The 20355-nt window shown below is 47.8% G+C and overlaps 10 protein-coding genes across 10 annotated transcripts; 4 read left to right on the forward strand and 6 right to left on the reverse strand.

The window, feature by feature from the left end:
* Positions 1–700: 700 nt before the first annotated feature.
* Positions 701–942, reverse strand: BT62DRAFT_1003365 (uncharacterized protein; the record flags this gene model as incomplete). Its single annotated transcript, XM_043176934.1, has 2 exons — positions 701–781; positions 865–942. The coding sequence occupies 2 exons, from the start codon at positions 940–942 to the stop codon at positions 701–703; spliced, it is 159 nt and encodes a 52-aa protein (XP_043042152.1).
* BT62DRAFT_719648 (uncharacterized protein) lies at positions 861–2142 on the reverse strand. The gene is made up of 4 exons (XM_043182005.1): positions 2074–2142; positions 1711–2022; positions 1006–1650; positions 861–949 (listed from the first exon to the last, which is right to left on the reverse strand). Exons 2-3 carry the CDS (start codon positions 2005–2007, stop codon positions 1021–1023), a joined length of 927 nt encoding a protein of 308 aa, XP_043042153.1. The 5' UTR covers positions 2008–2022; positions 2074–2142; the 3' UTR covers positions 861–949; positions 1006–1020.
* A 256-nt stretch (positions 2143–2398) lies between these two features.
* BT62DRAFT_992665 (uncharacterized protein) lies at positions 2399–4895 on the reverse strand. The gene is made up of 4 exons (XM_043190357.1): positions 4845–4895; positions 4404–4793; positions 4076–4352; positions 2399–4025 (listed from the first exon to the last, which is right to left on the reverse strand). The coding sequence occupies exons 1-4, from the start codon at positions 4851–4853 to the stop codon at positions 2614–2616; spliced, it is 2088 nt and encodes a 695-aa protein (XP_043042154.1). The 5' UTR covers positions 4854–4895; the 3' UTR covers positions 2399–2613.
* Positions 4896–5092: 197 nt separating this feature from the next.
* Positions 5093–5880, forward strand: BT62DRAFT_1003368 (uncharacterized protein; the record flags this gene model as incomplete). Its single annotated transcript, XM_043176935.1, has 5 exons — positions 5093–5177; positions 5240–5268; positions 5341–5415; positions 5460–5545; positions 5613–5880. The coding sequence occupies 5 exons, from the start codon at positions 5093–5095 to the stop codon at positions 5878–5880; spliced, it is 543 nt and encodes a 180-aa protein (XP_043042155.1).
* A 934-nt stretch (positions 5881–6814) lies between these two features.
* Positions 6815–8660, forward strand: BT62DRAFT_719789 (glycoside hydrolase). The gene is made up of 2 exons (XM_043182006.1): positions 6815–6915; positions 6970–8660. The coding sequence occupies exons 1-2, from the start codon at positions 6907–6909 to the stop codon at positions 8566–8568; spliced, it is 1608 nt and encodes a 535-aa protein (XP_043042156.1). The 5' UTR covers positions 6815–6906; the 3' UTR covers positions 8569–8660.
* A 1-nt stretch (position 8661) lies between these two features.
* Positions 8662–10630, reverse strand: BT62DRAFT_929750 (MFS general substrate transporter). The gene is made up of 8 exons (XM_043185790.1): positions 10230–10630; positions 10134–10178; positions 10014–10086; positions 9488–9958; positions 9320–9441; positions 9218–9264; positions 8927–9172; positions 8662–8866 (listed from the first exon to the last, which is right to left on the reverse strand). The coding sequence occupies exons 1-8, from the start codon at positions 10455–10457 to the stop codon at positions 8797–8799; spliced, it is 1302 nt and encodes a 433-aa protein (XP_043042157.1). The 5' UTR covers positions 10458–10630; the 3' UTR covers positions 8662–8796.
* A 563-nt stretch (positions 10631–11193) lies between these two features.
* On the forward strand, positions 11194–12240 carry BT62DRAFT_719929 (uncharacterized protein). The gene is made up of 3 exons (XM_043182007.1): positions 11194–11521; positions 11574–11969; positions 12023–12240. Exons 1-3 carry the CDS (start codon positions 11419–11421, stop codon positions 12052–12054), a joined length of 531 nt encoding a protein of 176 aa, XP_043042158.1. The 5' UTR covers positions 11194–11418; the 3' UTR covers positions 12055–12240.
* Positions 12023–13079, reverse strand: BT62DRAFT_929751 (DUF1000-domain-containing protein). The gene is made up of 6 exons (XM_043185791.1): positions 12985–13079; positions 12820–12928; positions 12707–12767; positions 12463–12650; positions 12284–12412; positions 12023–12230 (listed from the first exon to the last, which is right to left on the reverse strand). The coding sequence occupies exons 1-6, from the start codon at positions 13062–13064 to the stop codon at positions 12180–12182; spliced, it is 618 nt and encodes a 205-aa protein (XP_043042159.1). The 5' UTR covers positions 13065–13079; the 3' UTR covers positions 12023–12179.
* A 2221-nt stretch (positions 13080–15300) lies between these two features.
* BT62DRAFT_889912 (uncharacterized protein) lies at positions 15301–15969 on the forward strand (the record flags this gene model as incomplete). The annotated part of the gene is made up of 1 exon (XM_043183005.1): positions 15301–15969. One exon carries the CDS (start codon positions 15301–15303, stop codon positions 15967–15969), a length of 669 nt encoding a protein of 222 aa, XP_043042160.1.
* A 1310-nt stretch (positions 15970–17279) lies between these two features.
* BT62DRAFT_992670 (glycoside hydrolase family 79 protein) lies at positions 17280–20343 on the reverse strand. Its single transcript, XM_043190358.1, has 13 exons — positions 20142–20343; positions 19622–20082; positions 19555–19567; positions 19329–19500; positions 19184–19271; positions 19020–19137; positions 18854–18965; positions 18758–18804; positions 18387–18702; positions 18322–18331; positions 17986–18268; positions 17884–17938; positions 17280–17825 (listed from the first exon to the last, which is right to left on the reverse strand). Exons 2-13 carry the CDS (start codon positions 19947–19949, stop codon positions 17427–17429), a joined length of 1941 nt encoding a protein of 646 aa, XP_043042161.1. The 5' UTR covers positions 19950–20082; positions 20142–20343; the 3' UTR covers positions 17280–17426.
* Positions 20344–20355: the final 12 nt, after the last annotated feature.

The raw sequence follows: 20355 nt of genomic DNA on the forward strand, positions 1-20355 counted from the left end.
AGTCAAAGGACTGCGCACATCTCACCAAAACCGGAGAGATAGCTGTTGATTGTCGATATCCAAAGTGTTTCAATAGTTCGATACATCCATCACGCTGTGGAACGAGCAAGTTCCCCTGCTCCTGTCGACGGTATTATGACAATCCCGTCAGGAAAATCACTGCGGTAGTTAGTTACATTTTGCTACCATTTTCATATCTTTGCTCATGCTACTGGCAGGTCCCCGGAAAATGCAACGCGTGTAGGGGTTGTTAGCAATTCTTTCGACGATGCAAAATCATTACACCAGTGGCCACTGCGTTAACTTATCTTATAGATAGAACGTGCCTTGAAATACCTGTAACCATTGTTTATCCAAGTAGATCATCAGATTACTTGGTTCACTGTTTCAGCTCTATCGCAGTTACTTAGATGAGAACAAAGTGCTCAGTGTTTATTTTAAGTCCCGGCAGCCGACGAAATCATGAGTGTACACACGCTTAAAAGTCATTTCGGCGGGCAAAGTGGCGACCGGTGACCGTGTTAATCAAAGTTCGGTGGGACCTGATGGGATCAGCCACCGCGCTCACTCGGTCCCTGCAGGAAGTGAGTAGTTCCAGCGCCCTGCCCTTTTCGTGTTGGATACACATCTATAATTAATGCTTTTTACCAAAGATATTTCCACAACGTCGCCTTTCCGGTACTTATCATCTCCATCCTCTTCAGACCACTTTCCAGAACACCTCGGAAACATTGACCTCGCTGCGCACAAAACCATCCGAGAAGGTCGCTGAAACAAGCATCTTCATCGGCGTAGTTGTTAACACATGTTTCGGGTCAAAGCCTCGCATGTGGAATAGGATGAAGGACGGGTTTCAATGCATACAAGGCGTTCAGCGACCTCGGGTAGGTCGTAAATCGGCCTGACATATAGGACGATCATTGTATCCAGACGATAAACCATGGTGGAGCTAGGCAAAGATATTTTAAAGGGCGGAATTACAAAGCCATCAGCCGACCCGCTCACCGTTGATATTGCATATCAAGGCTTGCTCCCGGAACGCTTCTGGATTGCTTGAGCATCTGCTGCACCGTAGTAACGATGATAACGAGACGGCATGAGCAGGGTATACCGCCTTTGCCACGCGACACTATCCTCCTGTTCGGCGATGATCCTCATCGTAATCCCGACACCGTTCTCGTCGCCGTCCTCCCTGAGCTTGTCCAATATCAACTGATATATGTCCAGGGGTAGCCGAATACCGCCACTCTTGTGTAAGAGGTTGACGGCTTGTTGCAACCACCCCATATGGCAGCACGCGTTGATCATCATGGAGCGGTAACGCTCCTCTATCTGTAGCACACGTTCAGGGTGCAGTTCCTTCTCATATTTAACCACCGCCCGTTCTAAATCCATGAGATAACTAAGACCCGAAGCCGGGTCAGCGAGAAGAGCAAGCGTGTGGCCAAGACGGGGCCATATGTCCTTGAGGTACCCCATCGATGCAGTAACCATACTGAATTGAGTCACGACAGGGAAACTGTCGGCCGGAACACCAGTACTGAACAGAAATCGCTGTATTCTAGAGAAAGGGCATCGCCAATCTGGCGCCTCGTGCTTCGGGGGAACAAGGGATAACCACGTTACGAATTCCTGCATGAAATTTTTGGGCTGGGATTCGATATAATGGAAGGCAGCATCGGCATATACGATGTCACGTTGAATGGGTACCTGAAGTGATAACAAATGGATGCGTAGTCGTCGAGCGCCTTCATACTGTCCTTGCAGTACCAGGTCTTTAAGCTCATTAGGGTCTGGCGGAGGAGAGGACAGTCTTATCTTTTCTTCCTGAGACAGATATTGAAAAGACAGAAAATCGGGGGACTTGATGAGTTTCCTCTGGCCTTCAGCAGTGATGTAGAAGTCACTGTGTGTAAAGCGGCGAGCCTTTAGCACTGTAGAGGCAATTGCAATGGGAAGTAACGCCCTTCTTGGAATGGTAGCAGCTTCAAGGCATGGTAGTCGCATGGAAATGGCGGTTCACTTGAAAGAAGTTTGTGTCAGGTGAGAGTAATATTTTAACCATGGACATACCCACTGACTGCCTCAAAATCAAGCATTCATCTAGTTGCTGGGATGAGAGTAGGTTGTTGGCCGGTTCGTGACGTGACAAACATGACACGGTGACAGACCAATTTTAACTTTTCAATTTTTTTTGCCACAGATATCGAGAACTTTCCAAGTTACTCTTCAGATTGCGAACAGAAAATTTTCTCTCATGCAGGCATATCGCAATGGTATTGAGGGTGATCTTTACCAAGTGAAACAGAATGGTATAAATAGGACTCACGAGATTTTTGATACTATTAAGTGCCAGCGGGAAGCAGGTTGTTCGCGTAGAGCACCCAGTTCGGGTTCAGGGATGACACTGCAACATCTCTTCCATATGTAATGGATCAAAACAAAGACAGCGTAAAATGCCACGTCAAGATTATACTAACGTACATCCATTGAACGCTTTATCTTCATACGGATCGTTGAGTCTGGTTTACGAGACTACTAACGGTCGGATATATAAGATATATAAACCGCATTGCGCAGTAACGTTATAAACATGTGAATACAATTAATGTATCACCGTTTCCTCTTGGCCTTTGGCGTAGTCGTGGCGGTGACAGTCGACTTTCTCGACTTCGTTTTTTTGAGCGGGTGAACAGGCTCTGGTTGAGGCACCGAGGACAAACGCGATGATCGCCTTCTACTCGGCTCTGCTGTGGCTGGGGTTTCAGTTGTGGACCCGCGCCCCTTCCGAACCGCCCTGCGCGGAGGTGAAGGCGAGCGCAACGGGGCTACCTCATCCTCCTCCTCATCCTCCTCCTCATCGGTTTCATCCATCAATGCACCAGGTATACTGCGCTTCAGATTCGTGTCCCGCACTTTGACAGTACGATGCCGTGTTTCCATTCTCATCGGCCGTGCTGGGACTTCATGGTGTAGCTCCTCGTCAGTATGCGTTTCTTCAAATGCCCCGGGAGGCATTTTGGATGTATTGTTCGTTATCGGCGGTCGTCCATTGCTCACCTTGCTCATGGGCTCAGAAACGCTTTGGGTGATGCCAAACAAGGACTCAGAGAACGACTGTTCTGGAGGAGGTGGACCGTCATCTTCGTCGGGGCTCATCGACTCATGATACTCATCATGCATCTGAATAATGGTTTCGTTTTGCTCCATGGTACTTTCGGCACGGGCACTGCCGTTGGCCAGACTGAACATCTGACCCCCACTCTTCCTGCGGTCCTGAGGCTGAAAAAATGCATTTTGTCGCTTGGTTGCAGACTCAAAAGGTGTGAGTGTCGATGGAGGAGCCGATGCGGAAGGTATTGACTGTTGTGATCGATTTAATGATTGGTAGAGGGTCGAAGATGTTGAGGAGAGTGGTATTGAAGGCGGAGGTATACGCGTTTTTGAGGATGAGGCATCGTTTGGCAAACCCGTCATAGAATGAACCGATGAGAAGGATTGAGAAAGGCTATTTGTCGATCCGAAAGGTATGACCCGGAAACCTGTTGACCGATCTAAAGTCGACGGTTGTACGGGGGAAGTCTTGCCATTGATTGAAGTGGGTATTAGATGTGATGGCCTGATATCCTCCCATGAATTTGACATGCTGATATCACCAGCATTGCGACTGCTGGATCCCATGAAACTGGTAGAAGCGGCATCCTGGGCTTCTAATTCCAGGTCCAATACTGTACGTTCAACTTGAGGTAAAGAAGCGTAAATTTCCTGGATCATTTCTCTTCGTTCTTGGGTGATGTGATGACCCTTAAGCATTGAGATAGAAGAGAATTGTCGGTCGATTTTGATAGCTTCAACATAACTACCGCTTTCAATAAGACGGACACAAACGAGGTCTTGTAGAACAGCAATAGCTGATGGAGGAAGATCGAATGACGGTTGGAGCGCATAGGTGTGAAGGATGGACTGCTCAAAGGAAGACAGAGGCAGACCCAATAGTTGCGAAAGTGCACCAGGTCGTGGTGACGCTGGGGGAGTGTCAGAAGAAATCAGGAATAAAAAAATACTAAGGACTGACGCGTCATGCACCACTCCAACAAAGCATTAAACAGACGTGGCCTCATCTCATCCGATTCATTGAATGATCGTTGATACTGCCATGCTTCAAAGAAATTAGAATCGGCAAGCGCAAGTGTGTAGAGTTTCATATCCTCTGGTTCCGTCAAAAGAGGCTTCGCCGTTCGAACGTACTTGAGTATGAGGTTCGTCGGGTCGCCGGAGAGGGAGATGGCGTGGAGAATTTTTGAAGCATAGTCCCGGTTCAGGCGCGAATCGGAAAGAAGGGCAACCGCACGCTAAAAATCCAATTGGTTCGAAAAGGAAGCTAGAAAGCCTATAAAGCTTACCTGTACGTTGAGCCCCGCATCCAAATGCCAGTACGCGTCTGAAAGCGCACAAAACTGAGGTGGTATCGACCGGGCCTGCTCGAACTTGCCTTCCCGTCCATCTTCATACCACTTGAGAAGGAAATAAACGAGACAGTCTTTTTTGAGTACGTCGTACTGAGATGCGGAAATCGCGTTCAATAGGCGTTCGAGGGATTGCACATCTCGTGGCGGGTAAAGTGTATCGGGCTCCCGTATGCCGCCCAACGACAAAAGAATGTCAAAAAGAAGCATGTCGTTGAGTGACGCTCGTCGTCGTTCTATTTCTTCGACAACATTATCTTGCCACGGAAAAAGTTCGTCGGTGACATCGAAATAGCTGAGGTACCCTCGGGGGACGTATTGAATCTCCTGTGAGTGTTTTAGAGTTGGATTAAAACGGGAGGAATGCTGAGTACGTACGTCCTCCATTGCAGCGAGTTTTGTCGTCACCACCTTGAGTAACCACCGGAGGAATGAAACAAGAACAAGAAACGTTCACGCAATTTGTTGTTGTTTGGCAAATACGTGATCATGTGACGGTCGCGTCGCGCTGAATCTATGCAAACGTAAGTTGAAACATAGCGTGTTGGTGATTGACGACGGATGTTAACCGTAGTGTGGTAATAAAAAGGTGCAAGTACCATTTAAATAAGCGGTGTCAAGGAAGAATGGATGTACGAGCGTTGACACCACGAATTGCTCTGCCAAACATGGTCAAATCGAAGACTTCTGTTCCCCTACCACCAGGATCAGGTCCTTCATTTTTGCAAGCGAGCCCAGCGCCGCCACACATTCCCTCTCTTTTTTAAAAAAAGTCTTGGAACAGAGATCAGCTCGACTGCAGGTGCGCAGTTCCGAGCCTTTTTATCGTGGCTGATTGCCTCACATTGCCCGCTCGTATCTCATACTCTTTCAGATGAGCGAAAGCATTCATGCACCTCAAGAAGTTGTCGATATCGTCCTGTCTAATCTTCATGACGACCTTCCTTCGGTAAGAGCATGCACCCTCGTCTCATTCTTCTTCCGTATAGTCAGAAAGGCATCTTCTCCTGCATCGAAGTGTTTACCGTGCCTCCGCCCTCTCGCAGTGGTCACACCTTCAAGAATCTTCTTGACTTGCTGTTAGGCCCCCCTCACATCTTCCCCCCCCCCTGATCACATCTCTTGAACTCAACGTCCATCACCGAGACCCGGAATTAGTACAGATTACACCGATATTGCCGTACATGACATCAGTCAAACGATTCCGCCTTTCTCACACTTTTGCGAGCTTTTCGACTGGCGCTATTTTTCACCTCACGTTCAAGATGCTCTTGTCCAGTACTGGCAAACATCCCAGATTGTGGACTTTGACCTCGAAGATATCTATCTCATCGTCTTTGAGGGAAGAGACGGCTCAGACTGGATCAATGGGAGCTCTGAAGCATCTTTCTCTTCTTTGGTGTCACATCCATGAGCTCTGGAGCCCTGAAGACAAGGATCCAATCCGCCGCGTCTAGAAGTTCTGACCATATATACCGAACCCGACTTTACCGATGTTTTTGGCGATAAGCTACTTGATTCATTCTCTCATTGTCTTGATCTTCAGTCCTTACAAGAGTTATCTGTCGTTATCATCCTCGATCCTCGATTTGACCAAGTTTATGCCCTATTGTGCCAGGTTTCCAGCACTCTACAACGTATCTGCTTGGACATAAGGACTCGAGGTATATTTTCTTACATCGCTTCCGTCTTTTACTCTCTGATGACCATGCGGTGTCCGCTTCTCATCTTCTTTCTGAGTTCGACTACATGGATTTGCATGCATTCCATGATCTACACGACGTTCATCTTATCCTGAATACCCTATGTGATGTCTTTCCAATTTCCAAGCTCAGTCCCGCTGTTCGAGACATTACTAGAGGTGACATATCACCTAGACGAATATGCCTTATGGACAACGACTGAGTGGTCAAATATCGACTCGTTTATTGGAAGTCCACATCTCAACGAGGGACAGTTGCCTTCCTACTTACTGTTTATGTGACCTGCATGAGGCTAGTGCTAACCTCCAGAAAATTCGCCGAGAGATGCCCATATTGCATCGAAGAGGTGAAGAGGTATATTGGATATTGTTGTCAAGCCCAAGCCCAGTAAGTGAATATCATTTGCTCATTCATCCTCATGCGAAAATTTACCTTCCTAGCTCGGACAATGGCTCAAGAGCCATAACTACTGCAATGGACTTAGGAGGATGGGAGTTAATAGGTAGATGAAGCCGGGGCGGACATTAGTTGCCTTTGGTTACATACCACTGCGCGTTGACCCTTCTAGATTGTTTGCAACGCTGATTTTTTCCCAGTCAAAAGTCCAACTTTGAATATCTTGTTGAACCCTGGCATTCGCACATTTGCTTCCGTAATGATGTCATCGCATTGGTCATAACTCTCCTTGCTTCTCTGCTACGACAATACAGATACTACGACAGTGTACTTGAGATATAATGGATAAGGTGAGTATATTTTCTTATGGATGCTTGCGTTAAGCCTCATTTCCTGTTGCCCAGTATCTGAAAGCAAAAATCGAGGAACATCTCGGTCTGGGAAGCTCTGGCCAACGCGCTTTGGCCCTTACCACCCCACTGGTACTTCCTCTTTCCCAACCGCCAACTTCACAGCAGATCTATCGATTCCGAAAGCAGCGTGGGGTCAATCTCGGCTCATGGTTCACGTTGGAGGACTGGCTTACCCCCAGTCTCTTCCAACAAGCAGCCGGCCGCAAGTCCAGCGAGATGGACATCTTGCAAGGCATGTCTCAAGATGCGGCCAAAAACATGCTTGAGCACCACTGGGGGCACTTCGTTGACGACGGGGACTGGAAATGGATGGCATCTCACGGCATCAACACCGTCCGGTTACCCATCGGGTACTTCCATTTCCTCGGGGGCCATCCAAATCCGGAAGTGCGTGATTTGATGAAGGGCACGGAATACGCACCGTACGCCGATGTCTACGTAAATACGTGGAGATACATCGTACGCGCCATTGAGACTGCACGAGCACATAAGATCGGGGTCCTTATTGATCTCCACGCTGCACCTGGTGCCCAGAACCCGGATAACCACTCCGGCCTCAGTACCGGTGATGCCGGACTTTGGCACTCTGAGAAGAAGCAAAGGAAAACCGTACAGATATTGGTGGCCTTGGCGCAAGAGATCGTTCGGTTTGAAAATGTAGTGGGCCTGGAAGTGCTAAATGAACCGAAGAATACGAACCGGCTGCAGAGTTGGTACGAGGAGGCCATTTCGGCGTTGCAGAGTATTACACTAGAGGTCAGCGGGATGCCACTGTATATCTCAGACGCTTGGGCCACCGGACACTATGCACAATTCATTGCCAGCCGCTCGAACACGGGGACGTTCTTGGTTCTCGACCATCATCTTTACCGATGCTTCACCTCAGACGATCAAGTGTTATCAGCTTCACAGCATGCTGCCAATGTCCATCCTGCGAATCCGCAGGCGCCATCTACGTCTATGTTGTCTGGTGCTTCGGATACCTCAAACGGTTCAATTATCATCGGTGAATGGAGTGCTGCCTTGAATCCCGCATCTTTCTCTTTCTATAAAGATGAAGGTGCGAAGTTTGCCGCACAACGGGAATGGGGTTATGCTCAGTGGGAAGCGTATGAGCATTTCTGTGCCGGATATTTCTTCTGGACTCTCAAAAAGGAGGGAGGGTCTGATCCTGGATGGTGTTACTATACTGCTGTCGAGAAAGGCATTCTGCCTTCTTCTCTCGACCGAGCGAAAGACAGTTTCCCCCGTCATTCACTCGAACATCTGCGAAGCGCCGGTTCTGGTGAACTCCAGACTGCCGCGCAAGGGCATGTTAGTTGGTGGAAAAATAATTCTCAAAATCCCGGGGCGTTTGAGCACTGGCGTTTCGAGCAGGGTTACTATCAAGGATGGGAGGATTGCTTGGCATTTTACTGGGGTTCGACTACAGGCGAGCTAGTTGGATCGGAGATTGGGTTCAAAGGACAGTGGAGGAAAATGAGAACTGAAGCTCACCGACGTGAGAAAGGGGATAGCAAGATGGTTTGGGAGTTTGAGCATGGCTTTGATCAAGCTTTGAAAAGATTCAGCGAAGTCATCGAGAGTTAAGTGCGAAAGTAAACGGTATGCATCACATGTAATATCGGGAAACAGAAACACGGTTGATATGTGCGAACAGCGAATATCAGAATCTGATTTGAACGTTGTTCCCACACTCATTGCCGACATGAAATGCGCAAAAATATATACAACAGGTGCTTCGTAGATTCATATATATTCTATACAGCTCTGGATGTGTCTAAATAGCCTCAGCAGCATCTGCAGTAGATTGAAGCGTCATCTTTGGAGTCGACTGTTTGGCACAAGCGCCCATAGCACTATCATGAACCCCATCATAGCGACCAGCCTATACAGTCGCGATCAGCCGCCAATCCAATGGATCTCAGCAGTAGATTCGTGTACTCACAAGGGCTGTAAACTCGAGACACCAACCGAATTCGCCAACGCACCAGAAATGAAAGGAAAGAGTGCGCTTCCTGCTTGGCCAAAGCCTGCTATCCAACCGATGGACCCTGTGAGTAGCCAAGGAGGGAGGATACGGCTAGAGTGGTTCATGACGATTGGATACATGGGTCCCAGCACCACGCCGACGAGGGAGATAGTTACTCCCCCTCCGATAAGGGACGGGACCAACCATACCACTAGTTCAAGCCTGATAACGTTGGCGAACGATACGTTGTTAAAATGTAACACTTACCCGATAGCGATAAAGGAGTATACGAATAAGACTCGTCGTTCGCCGACCTACAGTGCTCATTTGAATCATCGAGCCCGAAACGACGTATAATATTTGACTGACCTTCTTGTTCACCCACAGCAGTGCGACACGACCGAGCGTGAGCCCCCCAAAGAAGCCCGACGAAATGTACCCAGAGAATTCACCACCATTCCGCAACTTTATGACGTAGGTGACGATCCACCCTGAAATGCTATTAGAAAGATTTCTACAAACAAAGAAGAAACGTACCTCCGATGGTCACCTCCACACCGACATACACCAGGATGAAAAAAGCCAAGAGATGGACGGTTTTCAGGGTGAGAATCTGACGAAATGAACTATGCTCGTTGTTCCCCTTCTCCCCGGGAGGATGTCCTATTTCCGCAAGACATTCGTCCTGAGATTTCAGTCGAAACACAGCCCATAGTAAAATTGTGTTCGTCAACGCAACACCGAGGGATGTTAAATAATGAAATGACCATCGCGGAAAATATGCAAACTGTGTTGCGACAAGAGGGGAGCATAGAGCGCCTACGCCATACGTCGCATGCAGAATACCCATCTTTGTTTCAGGATCCTTCTGAAAGCATGCGACGTAACCGTTGGCTTGAGCGTCTTGGAAGGCCATGCCGACGCCATTGATGGTATATGCAATGAGAAACGCGGGGAAAGGTAAGGCAGCAGACTGGAGAGCATAGGCGACGACCTGAAACATAGACCCTTTGATCGCTGCTTGAGCGACTGAAGCTGCGGACGAATGAGTATAACAACTCACCAAGTACAATCATCTTGCCGAAGCCTAACTTTTCCGTGAGAGGAATATTTATGAAAGCACCGGAGAGAAATCCCTGGGAATGTAAGATAGGGAATAGATTCGAACTCACAGGCGGCATACCACGCAAGCTAGAACGAACAACAATGATACGATGGTGTAATTGACCTGCGACGCAGATCAGACAGAAATCGGACACTTTGAAAATATAGGATCCACATCGTAAACCTCTTGTATTCTCGGCAGAAGAGGTCCAGTCGTCCCGTCATTCCATCCTGCGAGAAACATACACCAGCATAGGGCTGTGAATTGCACATGCACTCTAAAGTCCTTCGGATTATCGTCTTTAGGAAGACCGCATGCGGCCTCTAATTCGGCATCAACGTTAATATCCTCTTGCGCAATCTGCTTTTCCGTGTCAGAGGAGTCATCGACGTGGGAATTCATCGTCGAAGTAGTGTCGTAGCGCTAATCTTGAAGGTTTTACAGACCTTTCTACTATAGTAAAATTTCTAGTAGCTCGTCACAAGTCGTCAGCACCGAGATTCGCGATAAAATGTAGGTAAGGTGATGGTCATGTGTTGGGTAACATCGCAGATTGGAAGTCACAGAACACATCGTGGCGCGATGCAGGTACAATTTTCCGGAAAAACAACAGATCAGTGGGACTCGGACCGCTATCTCCGGGTCATTTCATCATCCAGAATCTCTGCTAACGACGTGTGTGTCATGGTCTTAGAATTATATTTTATAGCTACTATGCTGCCGCAGGAGCTTGTGGATCTGATTATCGACTATCTTCATGGAGATATATCCTCACTAAAATCTTGCACACTTACGTCCAGGGCTTTTCTGCTTTCAACATTTTTTCTTGTGTTCATGTCTCTTCCAGTCCTCCATCATCCCTCCGCGGGCATTCCTTCGAGAATTTACATACTCTACTGTCAACTTCTCTACATGTCGCTCCCTTCATTACCTCCTTCGAACTGAGCCTCCACTGTCATAGCGAAGAAAATTCCCTCATTTCTGCCTCTCTTATGCAACGTCCGATTCTTCCTTTTCTCGGCGACCGATGAAATATTCAATTGGAATTTTCTCCCATTCCACGTTCGAAATTCTCTGGTCGCATTCTGGCATGCATCCAAGATCATCAACCTTCAAATAGAGGCCATGGGGTGTATGTCATTCGATGAAGGCAGTCGTCTGAGAATGGGTGGATGGGGCTTATTGAAGCATTTATCCATTCTTTGGTCCTACCCCGAGCGGCTCTGGGAGAGCAGTGACGGGACTTCCTTCTGTTCACCACACTTGGAATCTCTTACCGTTGGGCATTTCAATCTCGACCTAGTCCAAGAAATCTCAGTGCGCTGGTCTTGATATCAGCTCCGTTCGGCAGTTCTCTGCTGCCATGGAGTTGAAGGACGACGACTCTGTCGTACCTAATATCCAGGACCTCTTGACACAATTCTCAGACACGCTGGAATATCTCGCTTTGGAGATGATGCTTCACAGTCAGTCCTTATTTCACGCATCTTTTCATTCCATTTCTGACCCTGATGATAGTGACTGCTATAGAATTCCAGAAGAGATACATCTACTTTGACTTGCATCTGTGTCGCAACCTGCGGGTGGTGCACATTGGGATTGATATACCTCTTGACCTTTTCCCGTTTAAATGCCTGAGTCGTTCCGTGCAGGAAATCACCGTGGAAGTGTCCTTCAAATCGCAGTCATATCCGGATTGTTGCAACTGGTCTGTGATAGATTCTTCGATTGGGGAACAGGATCTACCGTCGCTATGCTTGGTCAAACTTAATATCCACGTTTCCAAGGGCTTAACTTGTAGCCTTGCCATCTGCGACTGTGGAGCCGATGATAGTATTGATGTCTCGGAGGTTATACGCAATATGCCTCTTTTACATAGCAAAGGAATCTTACTACACGTTGATTGCAAGCTCAGTGAGTATCGTGATTTCAGGGTTGGCATTTACCTTGCTCACGTTTCATCCAAGAACGCACACTTTGGAGCAACATATATTCTTAGTACGAACAATTCTATGCACAATGTCATAGGGCCAAAACACTGAGCTGATATCTATACACCGTCGCAATTCTCGTCAAGGCAATACCTGTTCTGCTCTGAGCACAAAATATTCTTGAATCTCTGTTTCATCGTGCCGTCGTTTGCTGGCCCCCAGCTTTTTCTGATAGACGGTCAAACTGAAAGATGTATTAGCATAGGTCGAGCCACTTGCGCCCCTCGGATTGCTCACCAGCGGTGCGTCAGCCGCATTTGCGGCAGGTATATCTAGTTTGGTATTTGCATCCTTCTGTGGAGACCGTAGCTCGCCTTTGAAGCCTAGATAATATATTCGCGATACTTCTTCGCCTACTGATTCACTCTAATGACTCCCAAATGAATGAGAGTATCGTGAAGACATTTTAGACTTACGAAGAATAGGCTCAACGAAGTTATGCTGGTGAATGCTGCAACTCGCAAAGGGTATTCAGTCACTCCCGTTTCTCCCTCTAAGAGACTGATATTGACTTGAGGCTTGGTACTCTCGGCATCCGCAAAATCGACGATAGTAGGGTGGTTGGCATAAATTCGTAGGTGACGCGGCGTCGATTCTCCTCTTCCTTTTCTTTCGGTTAGGACCACAACGAAGTAACGAGACAACAATGCAAAGGCGCACCCAGTTTCAATAGGACGGACTTTATCTTGACGTTCTGCGAGAATGGTACGTGTATAATGATCTGGACGTCAATGTAAGCATCCCGCACGCGAATACAACTGCTCATTTCACACCTGGTCATCCACACCAGATTCTGCATATTTCTCGTTATCCTCTCTTTGATGCCAAGGTTTGACGACGGCTTTCGCATCTTCGGGAACAGTCAGATTGAGGCCATGGACACTTGACGAGACCCACATTCGCTTGAATTGCACGAGAAGAGCAAGCAGAGAGCTTACTTGTCTTTATCTATTACCCCGTAGAGATTCGAGAGCTCCAGGCCGTTCAGAGTTGTAGCAATGGAATTCTCTTCCGTCATCGTCGTCGTCGACAGGGAGCTTCCAAATCAGGACGCACTTTTTTTCCTTCTTTCATGTTACGGCTGTCGAGGCAGCTCGTAACACGCACATCTGTGCACCGTCTGCTGCCGCCCAAGTCCCGACATGCCCTTCGTTCTTTCCACGTAACTCGACGCTGCCTCACGGACCCCCATGCAGAGCGAAAGTTTCGGTTTGCCAAAATTCGCGCGCGGCTCCGACCTGGGTTGGCTACCCATGAATTGACGGCGTTGGTGGGGGAATTGGAGGTGCTAGCGCCGTCACCGTCGTACATGGATGCTGTGTACGCGGAGATTGAGGAGAAATATCCTGGCCTGAATAAAGAGAAATTGGCATTCCTGCTGGAGGGCGGTTTGGATTCGAATGGTGCGTCTGCTTCCCGTCGTAAATTTCTCAGTTTTATTCTTAGGATTCTTGTAGAAATCGACTTTCCTGAGGCTGCCAGCACATTTCTCATGAAGTTGGAAGAACCACATGTCCAGGATGCTCTCCAGTCTCTCGACGAGGAAAAGCAGTTCGAACTATTGGATCTCAAGTCTGCGCTACCCTATGACGACTTTTCGGACCTGAGCGCGTTCCACGATATTGCCGACTTTCTGCGGGAGAATGAAATTGACGTTGACTTCTCTCACTTGCCGGAGGTGTTCTATGAAAGTAAGTTCTTTTCATTGTTGTGTATGCGCGACGAAGTGCATCATATTGCTCTATGTCTGCACTTATTTTCGCATCATTTTTTCTGACGTCCCTCTAACTCATCCTTATAGGAAATCTTCAGGTACCCGAAGAACCAATGTCGGAAGAGCCTGAAATTCTGTTCTCTGGCTACGAAGACGCTCTTCAGAGAGTCGACTCATTTTCTCTGCCACAACCAGAAGAGCTATTATCGTTAGAGGGGCCACCGCCACTCCCTCCTATAGCTTCCAGTTCTAGTGAATCCACGACAGAACCATCATTATCGGAAGACCTCCCACCTCCAGTTGAACTGTTTGTACCGCCTGCCCAGAACGTGGAAGTGGTGCCAGTGTTGCCTTCAGATCTGAGGCCATCTCAATCAGCTATAAAGGACTCAACACAGACCCTGGAAAATCCCTCTTCGCCTGAATCCCTTGTACCGGAACCACCTCTATCTGAGCCTGTGTCGGTTGTGCCACCGATATTGGAATCTTCTACCCCGGAATTCGATTTATCAGAACCTGAAACGCTCGCAGAACCTTCTGCTACGTCAGAACATGTCCTAGAATTGTCTCAAGCTCTACCTTCGGAATCATTACAGTCATCGGATCCCACCACACAACGTGAGCACTGCTGTTGTATAGAGAAAGGTGTACTTATGTGTCCGTGCAGAGGATTCACCACTTCCTCCGGACGCAGATTCTACGTCCGCCAACCTAGATCCTGCGGAAGAGCATCAGCAGTATGTCAAGACCTTTTTCGACAAGTTCAATGAACCTGCTGTCGATAAGGCCATCGACCAGTTTGACCACGATACCCGAACTGATTTGCTGAGCCTGATAACAAATGCTTCGGAAACGAACTTTGCGGATCCAAAGTGGTTCCCCGCAATTGTGGATTTCTTATCTCAGCGTGGAATTGCTCTCAACGTTTCTGATCTTCCAGAGCATTTTTACATGAGTAAGCGTTCCTGTTCTAACAATGCTGCTGTAACTAACTTGCATTGGCAGAGCCTGAAGCGCCGAAACGACAAGTCTATCTCAAGGGTCTTGGCAGTTTTGCTCCGAGCAGACCTAATTTCCAGCAGACCGTGAAATGGACGCCTGAACAAGCTGTTTTCGTTCACGACTTCTTTGTGAAACTGTCACAGCCTGCAGTTCAAGCGGCCATGAAAGGGCTGAAGCCTGACCAAAAGACAGAATTCGGAAAAATTCTCGCACAAATGGACTCGGAAGGAGCAGCAAATGAAATGGTTTTGCCTTTTGCTTTGTCGTTTTTGGCTGAGCGCAACATCAACGTGGAGACCGGCCACACCATCCTTCCTGGTAAATGGTCTTTTTATCTTTATCTTTTCACAACTTGATGATTCCCACAGACGAAGACCCCGACCAAGAGGAAATCCCACCAGGACACCACTGGCCAAACCTTATGACGCCAGACCCTTTGATGGACTCCCGAGACGTTGTAGACTTCCCTCCAACGAAGGACAATCCCTTCCATAACCGGGTGGTTCTCCGCAATCACAAGTCGATGTTCCATGAGCTGATGGAAGAAAATAACTTTGACTTTGACGACCCAAAAGTCCAACCCGTTCAAACAGACTTGGGTAGGTCGGCTCCTGAGATATATGAACGGACCGGCATATCAAAACGCTTCAAACTACGTGACCCCAGTATCCACCTATACAGGATCACTCGCCGGGTCATCCAGCAGACAGGTAAAGGACGGATACCGAGCATGCAGGTCTTCACGATCATTGGGAATGGGAACGGATTGGTCGGGCTTGGTCGGGGTACCCACGCTGACATGTCGCTCGCCACCATTAAATCGTACTCTCAGGCGATAAAAAACATGGATTATGTGGACCGGTTCGAAGACCGGACAGTGTGGACGGAGGTAGAAAGCAAGTTTGGTTCAACGAGGATCCTGATGCGACCACGGCCACTAGGGTTCGGGCTGAGGTGTGGACCGACGCTGCATCGGCTGTTCAAAGCTGCAGGCATCAAGGATATCAGTGCCAAGGTGTGGAAGAGCCGGAACCCGATTTTGATTTTGCAGGGTGCGCTGCGGATGCTACAGAGTGGGCATAATCCACTGGGTATGGGTGATGGTGCTGGGGGCCCGGGGAGAAGGATGCAGAAAGGAGCGGGCATTCGCAGTTATGACTCTGTGACGAGGGCTAGAGGTAGAAGCATGGCTGGGTTGACGGTATGATTACAGAAGCTAAATAATTACTTTGTCTATTGCATGTCAGTGACGAGGTTTTTGGATAAAAGTCAAGGTAACATGAAGCATCCAGCGTATGATAAATTTCGCCGCTTGGCTATGGTCGCTTACGTTGTTCTCTGGCTGATAGGAGATATGTTGGGCTGTTGAGGTGCGTAACCTTTTTGTCTTAGAAGGGTATTCTCAGCCAATGTTCTGTTGCTTCAAGGACATCAAAGCACAGTGCTAGCAGTAGGTCCCGTATCAGTAAGCGCTGGTTGATCGTCTGACCGGCGCGCCGAACAGGTGTCGCCTGCATGGCAAAAGGCCGCATTAGTCTGAGGCTTGAGCTGAGGTTGCCCGTGATGACCCACTTTCCACATCACTGCGTTGCAGACTCAATACTATCCTGAGTTGTGGATCTCAGGAATAAGGCGACCATCTCTCTGCAAGATTCTGCTCACTCTGATCTTTCTTAGCCTCCCGTTTTTGGTGCGATCGCCGAAAATCATCTTTGCGAATGAATGGCATCTAACTGAAACATTATGCAGGGAATTGCACCAGCACTTCTCGTAGCTCGCGACAGGGAAGCATGTTTTACCAGTCGCTTCGCTTTGGGACGAATTCTCTGAGTGTTCATCAGACCAGCCTCCAAGAAGACAATGAACAGGACGTGCAGTTCCACGATTTGGGAGCTCAGGCTTGGCAAAGAGCGGACGACGTCAGAGGAGCACTTACAAAAGAGAGGACTAAAAAGTCTATTTCTCTTGAATCCCGACTTTACAGTGGGACTACTTCGCAGATTGATGTCGAGTACTTTCTTTATCTCTTGAGCCGACCTTCTGAGCACTGTCACATTGCGCTGACTAAAGCGTGTGTGTACGCGAAAATATCCCCCGACTATCATCTCAAAGAGACAGGGAAGTCGAGGACTCCATCATCTTTTCGAAACCTAGCATGAGCGAGAACCTCAGGGATTTGCGGAAGGCGACCACTGTATATGCATCGTAGGTGCCAGTTAATCTGAACTCATACAAGTAGGGCTTTGAACAGCTACAGGAAACATAAAGGGTCACACCGGAAAGATGGACATTTTTGACAAACCTGAATTTTGAGCACAACTGTAATGTTTTAGCAGCATCGTTTGGGGTCAATAAACTTCGCGTTTTGGAGAATTCTCAATCCCATGCAGCCTGCCAGAGATAGATTGCGGGAGCATGCAAATTTATGTAAAATATCTGCCGAGATCGACCTCCCAAAACATGACCTTATTGTGCACATTCTAGTTTACCTCAAATTCTTATCTTTCCGGTGTGTGTGTAAATTTGATTGACGAAATTACAATACAAGATGTGTCGAACGTAGAGTAAAATGTCCCTGATGACCCAGCCAACGTAGATGAACAGCAGATGAAGGTTTTAAACAACACATGAAAACAATGAGATAGCGTTCACCATTAGAAATATTTATCGGATAAATAATACAGCTATTGCTCCCCAAGCCATTGAAAACAAGAGCACTGATCCACCTTTCAAAACATCGTTCAACCCAAGAGCACCAGACTGGCTCTTCTTACTCGTACTTCCATAAACTGGGAACGAGTCACCGGAGTGCCCATTAGAAGTAGCTAGGACACTTGCGTCGACTGTCTGTGTGTTGATAGTTTTGGTGTATGCCGTCGTCGCGAATGTAGAAGCTGACTCGGGAGTGACTTCGGAGACTTCCGATTCAGTGAGGAAGACGAGGGCGAATCCGGGGGCGTTCACAGGAACGCTGCAAGTGTTGGCGGAGGTATCACATGTGATGGTAATGACGCTTAGATCGTTCTTGAGGATACCGTCAACAGTGTATTTTGTTCCTAAAGTCTGCGGTTGGGGAGGAAAGGATGAGCGAGGACGAAAGGAGGACAGGGTGTACACTTACCTGACCAGCCCATGTAATGTTGTCTTTCGTTGATACTGAATCTGATAGAAGATATCTTTTGACGATGAGATCCTAAAACCAGCAAAGTAGGGTCTTTCTCACTTGACATAAACCTGCTCAGGGACCGTTCCCCCGTCAATTGTAATCGTTGCGGTGTAATCACTAGACCCGGACTCGTCCGTAATGTAGTTGAATAGGGCAACCTTGGCCAGATTTCCGTTCTCATAGATGGAATACTGTGGGGTATAGATGCTGTCATCATTTCCTCCAAGATCCATGATTTGTGAAGTTCCTGACGTGCCAAACACTTCAGCAATCGCTAGCGCAGAGTAAAAAATCGAGCCGATCGTCCATTGGTGATAGGTCGATTCATTTGTCGGGGGAGCTATTGATCAGGATTTTATTAGTGGCTCAGAAAGGAACCAACGGCGTCCAAACCTGTAAAAGGCTGGATTCGATTGTAAGCCAATGCAGTGCAAACCAAGGAATGAAGTATAACTTGCATTATAATAAACGTTTTGACCTCCAACGTGAATCATAGCTCCGGTAAAGTTGCCGTAGGCCATCTGCAACCCATAGTCAAGTGCCCACAGAGTCGCACCGAAACTATCCGAGATCCCAGGGAAACCACCACAAGATGCTGTATTCATTTCGAGCATGTAAAATGGCCGATTGTAGGTCTGCGCAATGGAGGTGGAATTCAGATATGGCTCAACTAATGAAACGCCGGAAGTGTGGTTCAGATAGTCAGGAAATGTAGTCTGCGGATCCACGTATGAGCCTGTCCCGTACATGGCGAAGCAGTTGTTGTTCGGATAACTGGAGTGGAGGTTAGCATCCTTAAAGAATTAGAGACGTAGTGAGGACTGTTTACTGTTCAACTGAGAGCAGTGAGGCTGTCAATGCATGTATCGAGTATGCCTGTATTCCAAACGAGTTCAGGCGCCCAATTTCCAGACACACTAGGCACCACAAGGTTGTTCTTTGTGGGTATGTTTCCGTCAGCGCTTATGGCACTGATCAGTTCTTGGATTTCGCCATAGTACGATGTCGCATCGTAGCCATCATCTCGATGTCCATGACTTTAATAACGATTCGTCAGCTCGCAAACGGAACCCACGGCGACTACGACGCACTCAACGTAAAGATCTGGCTCATTACCGGCTTGAAGTCCTAGCAGTTTGTCGCCCAAGACGCTTTCGCCATATTCGGCAATGGCAAATCTCCAGTTCGAAGTATCATTGAAAGGTATACCTGCGCTGACATAAGTGGACATTGATACCGACAATGGTGTACATACCTAGAAACCAAGCGATGTCAACCAACGAAGATATATTGGCGAATAAATAGAACATGTCCATGTTATAAATGACCGCAGGTGTTTCTGTCTATAGAGAACAAAGCGTTGGAGAATTCCGTTAATGCCATGAAGCACATATACAAACTGGATTTTGCGAGTCAACTGATTGTTTAGTAATACATTTTCCATTGGCATCCGGAAGCTCTTCTTCGTATGTCGCGTATTCTTGTGTATTACCCCCTGCACGTAGCCGTACGCGGCCGCCCCTTTGTGCGATGAGAGCCATCAGATTTAAGAAGATCGGTTGAATGTGCGTCCTTGAAACTAAGTTAGTAATTATCCTGAGCGCCTATGGACCAAACGATACATACGAGTTCTTCCCCACTGCATGCAAATATCAAACAGTGCAATTATGTCCTGAACGGCATGGTCACTTACGGACTTGGGTCAGGACAGACATCTCGATTGAGAAGCCATAGAAGGAGTCAGTCGAGTGAGCGATCGAGAGCCCTGTTACTGATGTATTAACGGCGGGTATGGTCAATGTGAAAGCTGTTGAAGGCGCAGGATCTGGTACAGAGGGCGCAGCCAATACAGTATCATCGTAGGCTGCGAGTGTTGATGTGGCCGCAGTGGCTGAGGAGGTGGAAGTACCACTGGCTGACTGAGTCTCCCCCAGCGGAATCTGCCCGTAGACTGTGACACCTTCGACACCCTGCAGGCCAAGAAGGGCGCAGTAACCCAGTGCCAGCAGCTTCAAACGCATTGCTACAGTACGAGAGTAGGTGGCAGGGTCAACAGGGGGGTATGTAATGGTGGGAGATCATCGGCTGTGAAATTGTTGAGAACTGCGCAGCAGCACCGTGGCAGTCTCGGCATCTTTAAGAGAATAATGGCTGCTATGCGAAAATAACTAGTCGACAGATGATCAAAGACGGATATCGAGAGAATGACTTACTTCCGAAAATCCCTGTAGGCAGCTGCAGGCAACACATAATAGTAGTGGAAAACGAGATACTTCGGGCATACAGCAAATATTAAATTATGATAATGCAAGAAATTGTTTACCTATTCCTGTGAGGACGTAATATCCCGGTGAAAAGGGGCCTTCATTTGGGCATCTGTGTATGTAGATCGCCTCCCTCGAGGAAGGGAATAACTAGACGGAAGAT

This window comes from Guyanagaster necrorhizus (assembly GCF_019112545.1).
Source record: "Guyanagaster necrorhizus MCA 3950 unplaced genomic scaffold BT62scaffold_7, whole genome shotgun sequence".
NCBI classification, from domain to species: Eukaryota; Fungi; Basidiomycota; class Agaricomycetes; order Agaricales; family Physalacriaceae; genus Guyanagaster; species Guyanagaster necrorhizus.

Excerpts from the sequence above, each read along its gene's own strand:
- BT62DRAFT_719929 (XM_043182007.1), top strand. The coding sequence starts at position 11,419 with ATGGAGTTGAAGGACGACGACTCTGTCGTACCTAATATCCAGGACCTC. Across the intron at positions 11,522-11,573 it reads TTTGGAGATGATGCTTCACA|TGACTGCTATAGAATTCCAG; the intron begins GTCAGTCCTTAT and ends CCCTGATGATAG. Across the intron at positions 11,970-12,022 it reads ACACGTTGATTGCAAGCTCA|AACGCACACTTTGGAGCAAC; the intron begins GTGAGTATCGTG and ends GTTTCATCCAAG.
- BT62DRAFT_719648 (XM_043182005.1), bottom strand. The coding sequence starts at position 2,007 with ATGCGACTACCATGCCTTGAAGCTGCTACCATTCCAAGAAGGGCGTTA. Across the intron at positions 1,651-1,710 it reads TCCATTTGTTATCACTTCAG|CCCAAAAATTTCATGCAGGA; the intron begins GTACCCATTCAA and ends ATCGAATCCCAG.
- BT62DRAFT_929751 (XM_043185791.1), bottom strand. The coding sequence starts at position 13,064 with ATGACGGAAGAGAATTCCATTGCTACAACTCTGAACGGCCTGGAGCTC. Across the intron at positions 12,413-12,462 it reads CTTCGTTGAGCCTATTCTTC|AGTGAATCAGTAGGCGAAGA; the intron begins GTAAGTCTAAAA and ends GGGAGTCATTAG. Across the intron at positions 12,231-12,283 it reads ATGCGGCTGACGCACCGCTG|TTTGACCGTCTATCAGAAAA; the intron begins GTGAGCAATCCG and ends TACATCTTTCAG.
- BT62DRAFT_929750 (XM_043185790.1), bottom strand. The coding sequence starts at position 10,457 with ATGAATTCCCACGTCGATGACTCCTCTGACACGGAAAAGCAGATTGCG. Across the intron at positions 9,442-9,487 it reads TGTGGAGGTGACCATCGGAG|GGTGGATCGTCACCTACGTC; the intron begins GTACGTTTCTTC and ends ATAGCATTTCAG. Across the intron at positions 9,173-9,217 it reads TACTCCTTTATCGCTATCGG|GCTTGAACTAGTGGTATGGT; the intron begins GTAAGTGTTACA and ends CAACGTTATCAG.
- BT62DRAFT_992670 (XM_043190358.1), bottom strand. The coding sequence starts at position 19,949 with ATGCGTTTGAAGCTGCTGGCACTGGGTTACTGCGCCCTTCTTGGCCTG. Across the intron at positions 19,138-19,183 it reads TGACATCGCTTGGTTTCTAG|GTATACCTTTCAATGATACT; the intron begins GTATGTACACCA and ends ATGTCAGCGCAG. Across the intron at positions 17,826-17,883 it reads ACATTACATGGGCTGGTCAG|ACTTTAGGAACAAAATACAC; the intron begins GTAAGTGTACAC and ends CCCCAACCGCAG.
- BT62DRAFT_992665 (XM_043190357.1), bottom strand. Across the intron at positions 4,353-4,403 it reads ATGCGGGGCTCAACGTACAG|CGTGCGGTTGCCCTTCTTTC; the intron begins GTAAGCTTTATA and ends TTGGATTTTTAG. Across the intron at positions 4,026-4,075 it reads GTTGGAGTGGTGCATGACGC|CGTCACCACGACCTGGTGCA; the intron begins GTCAGTCCTTAG and ends ACACTCCCCCAG.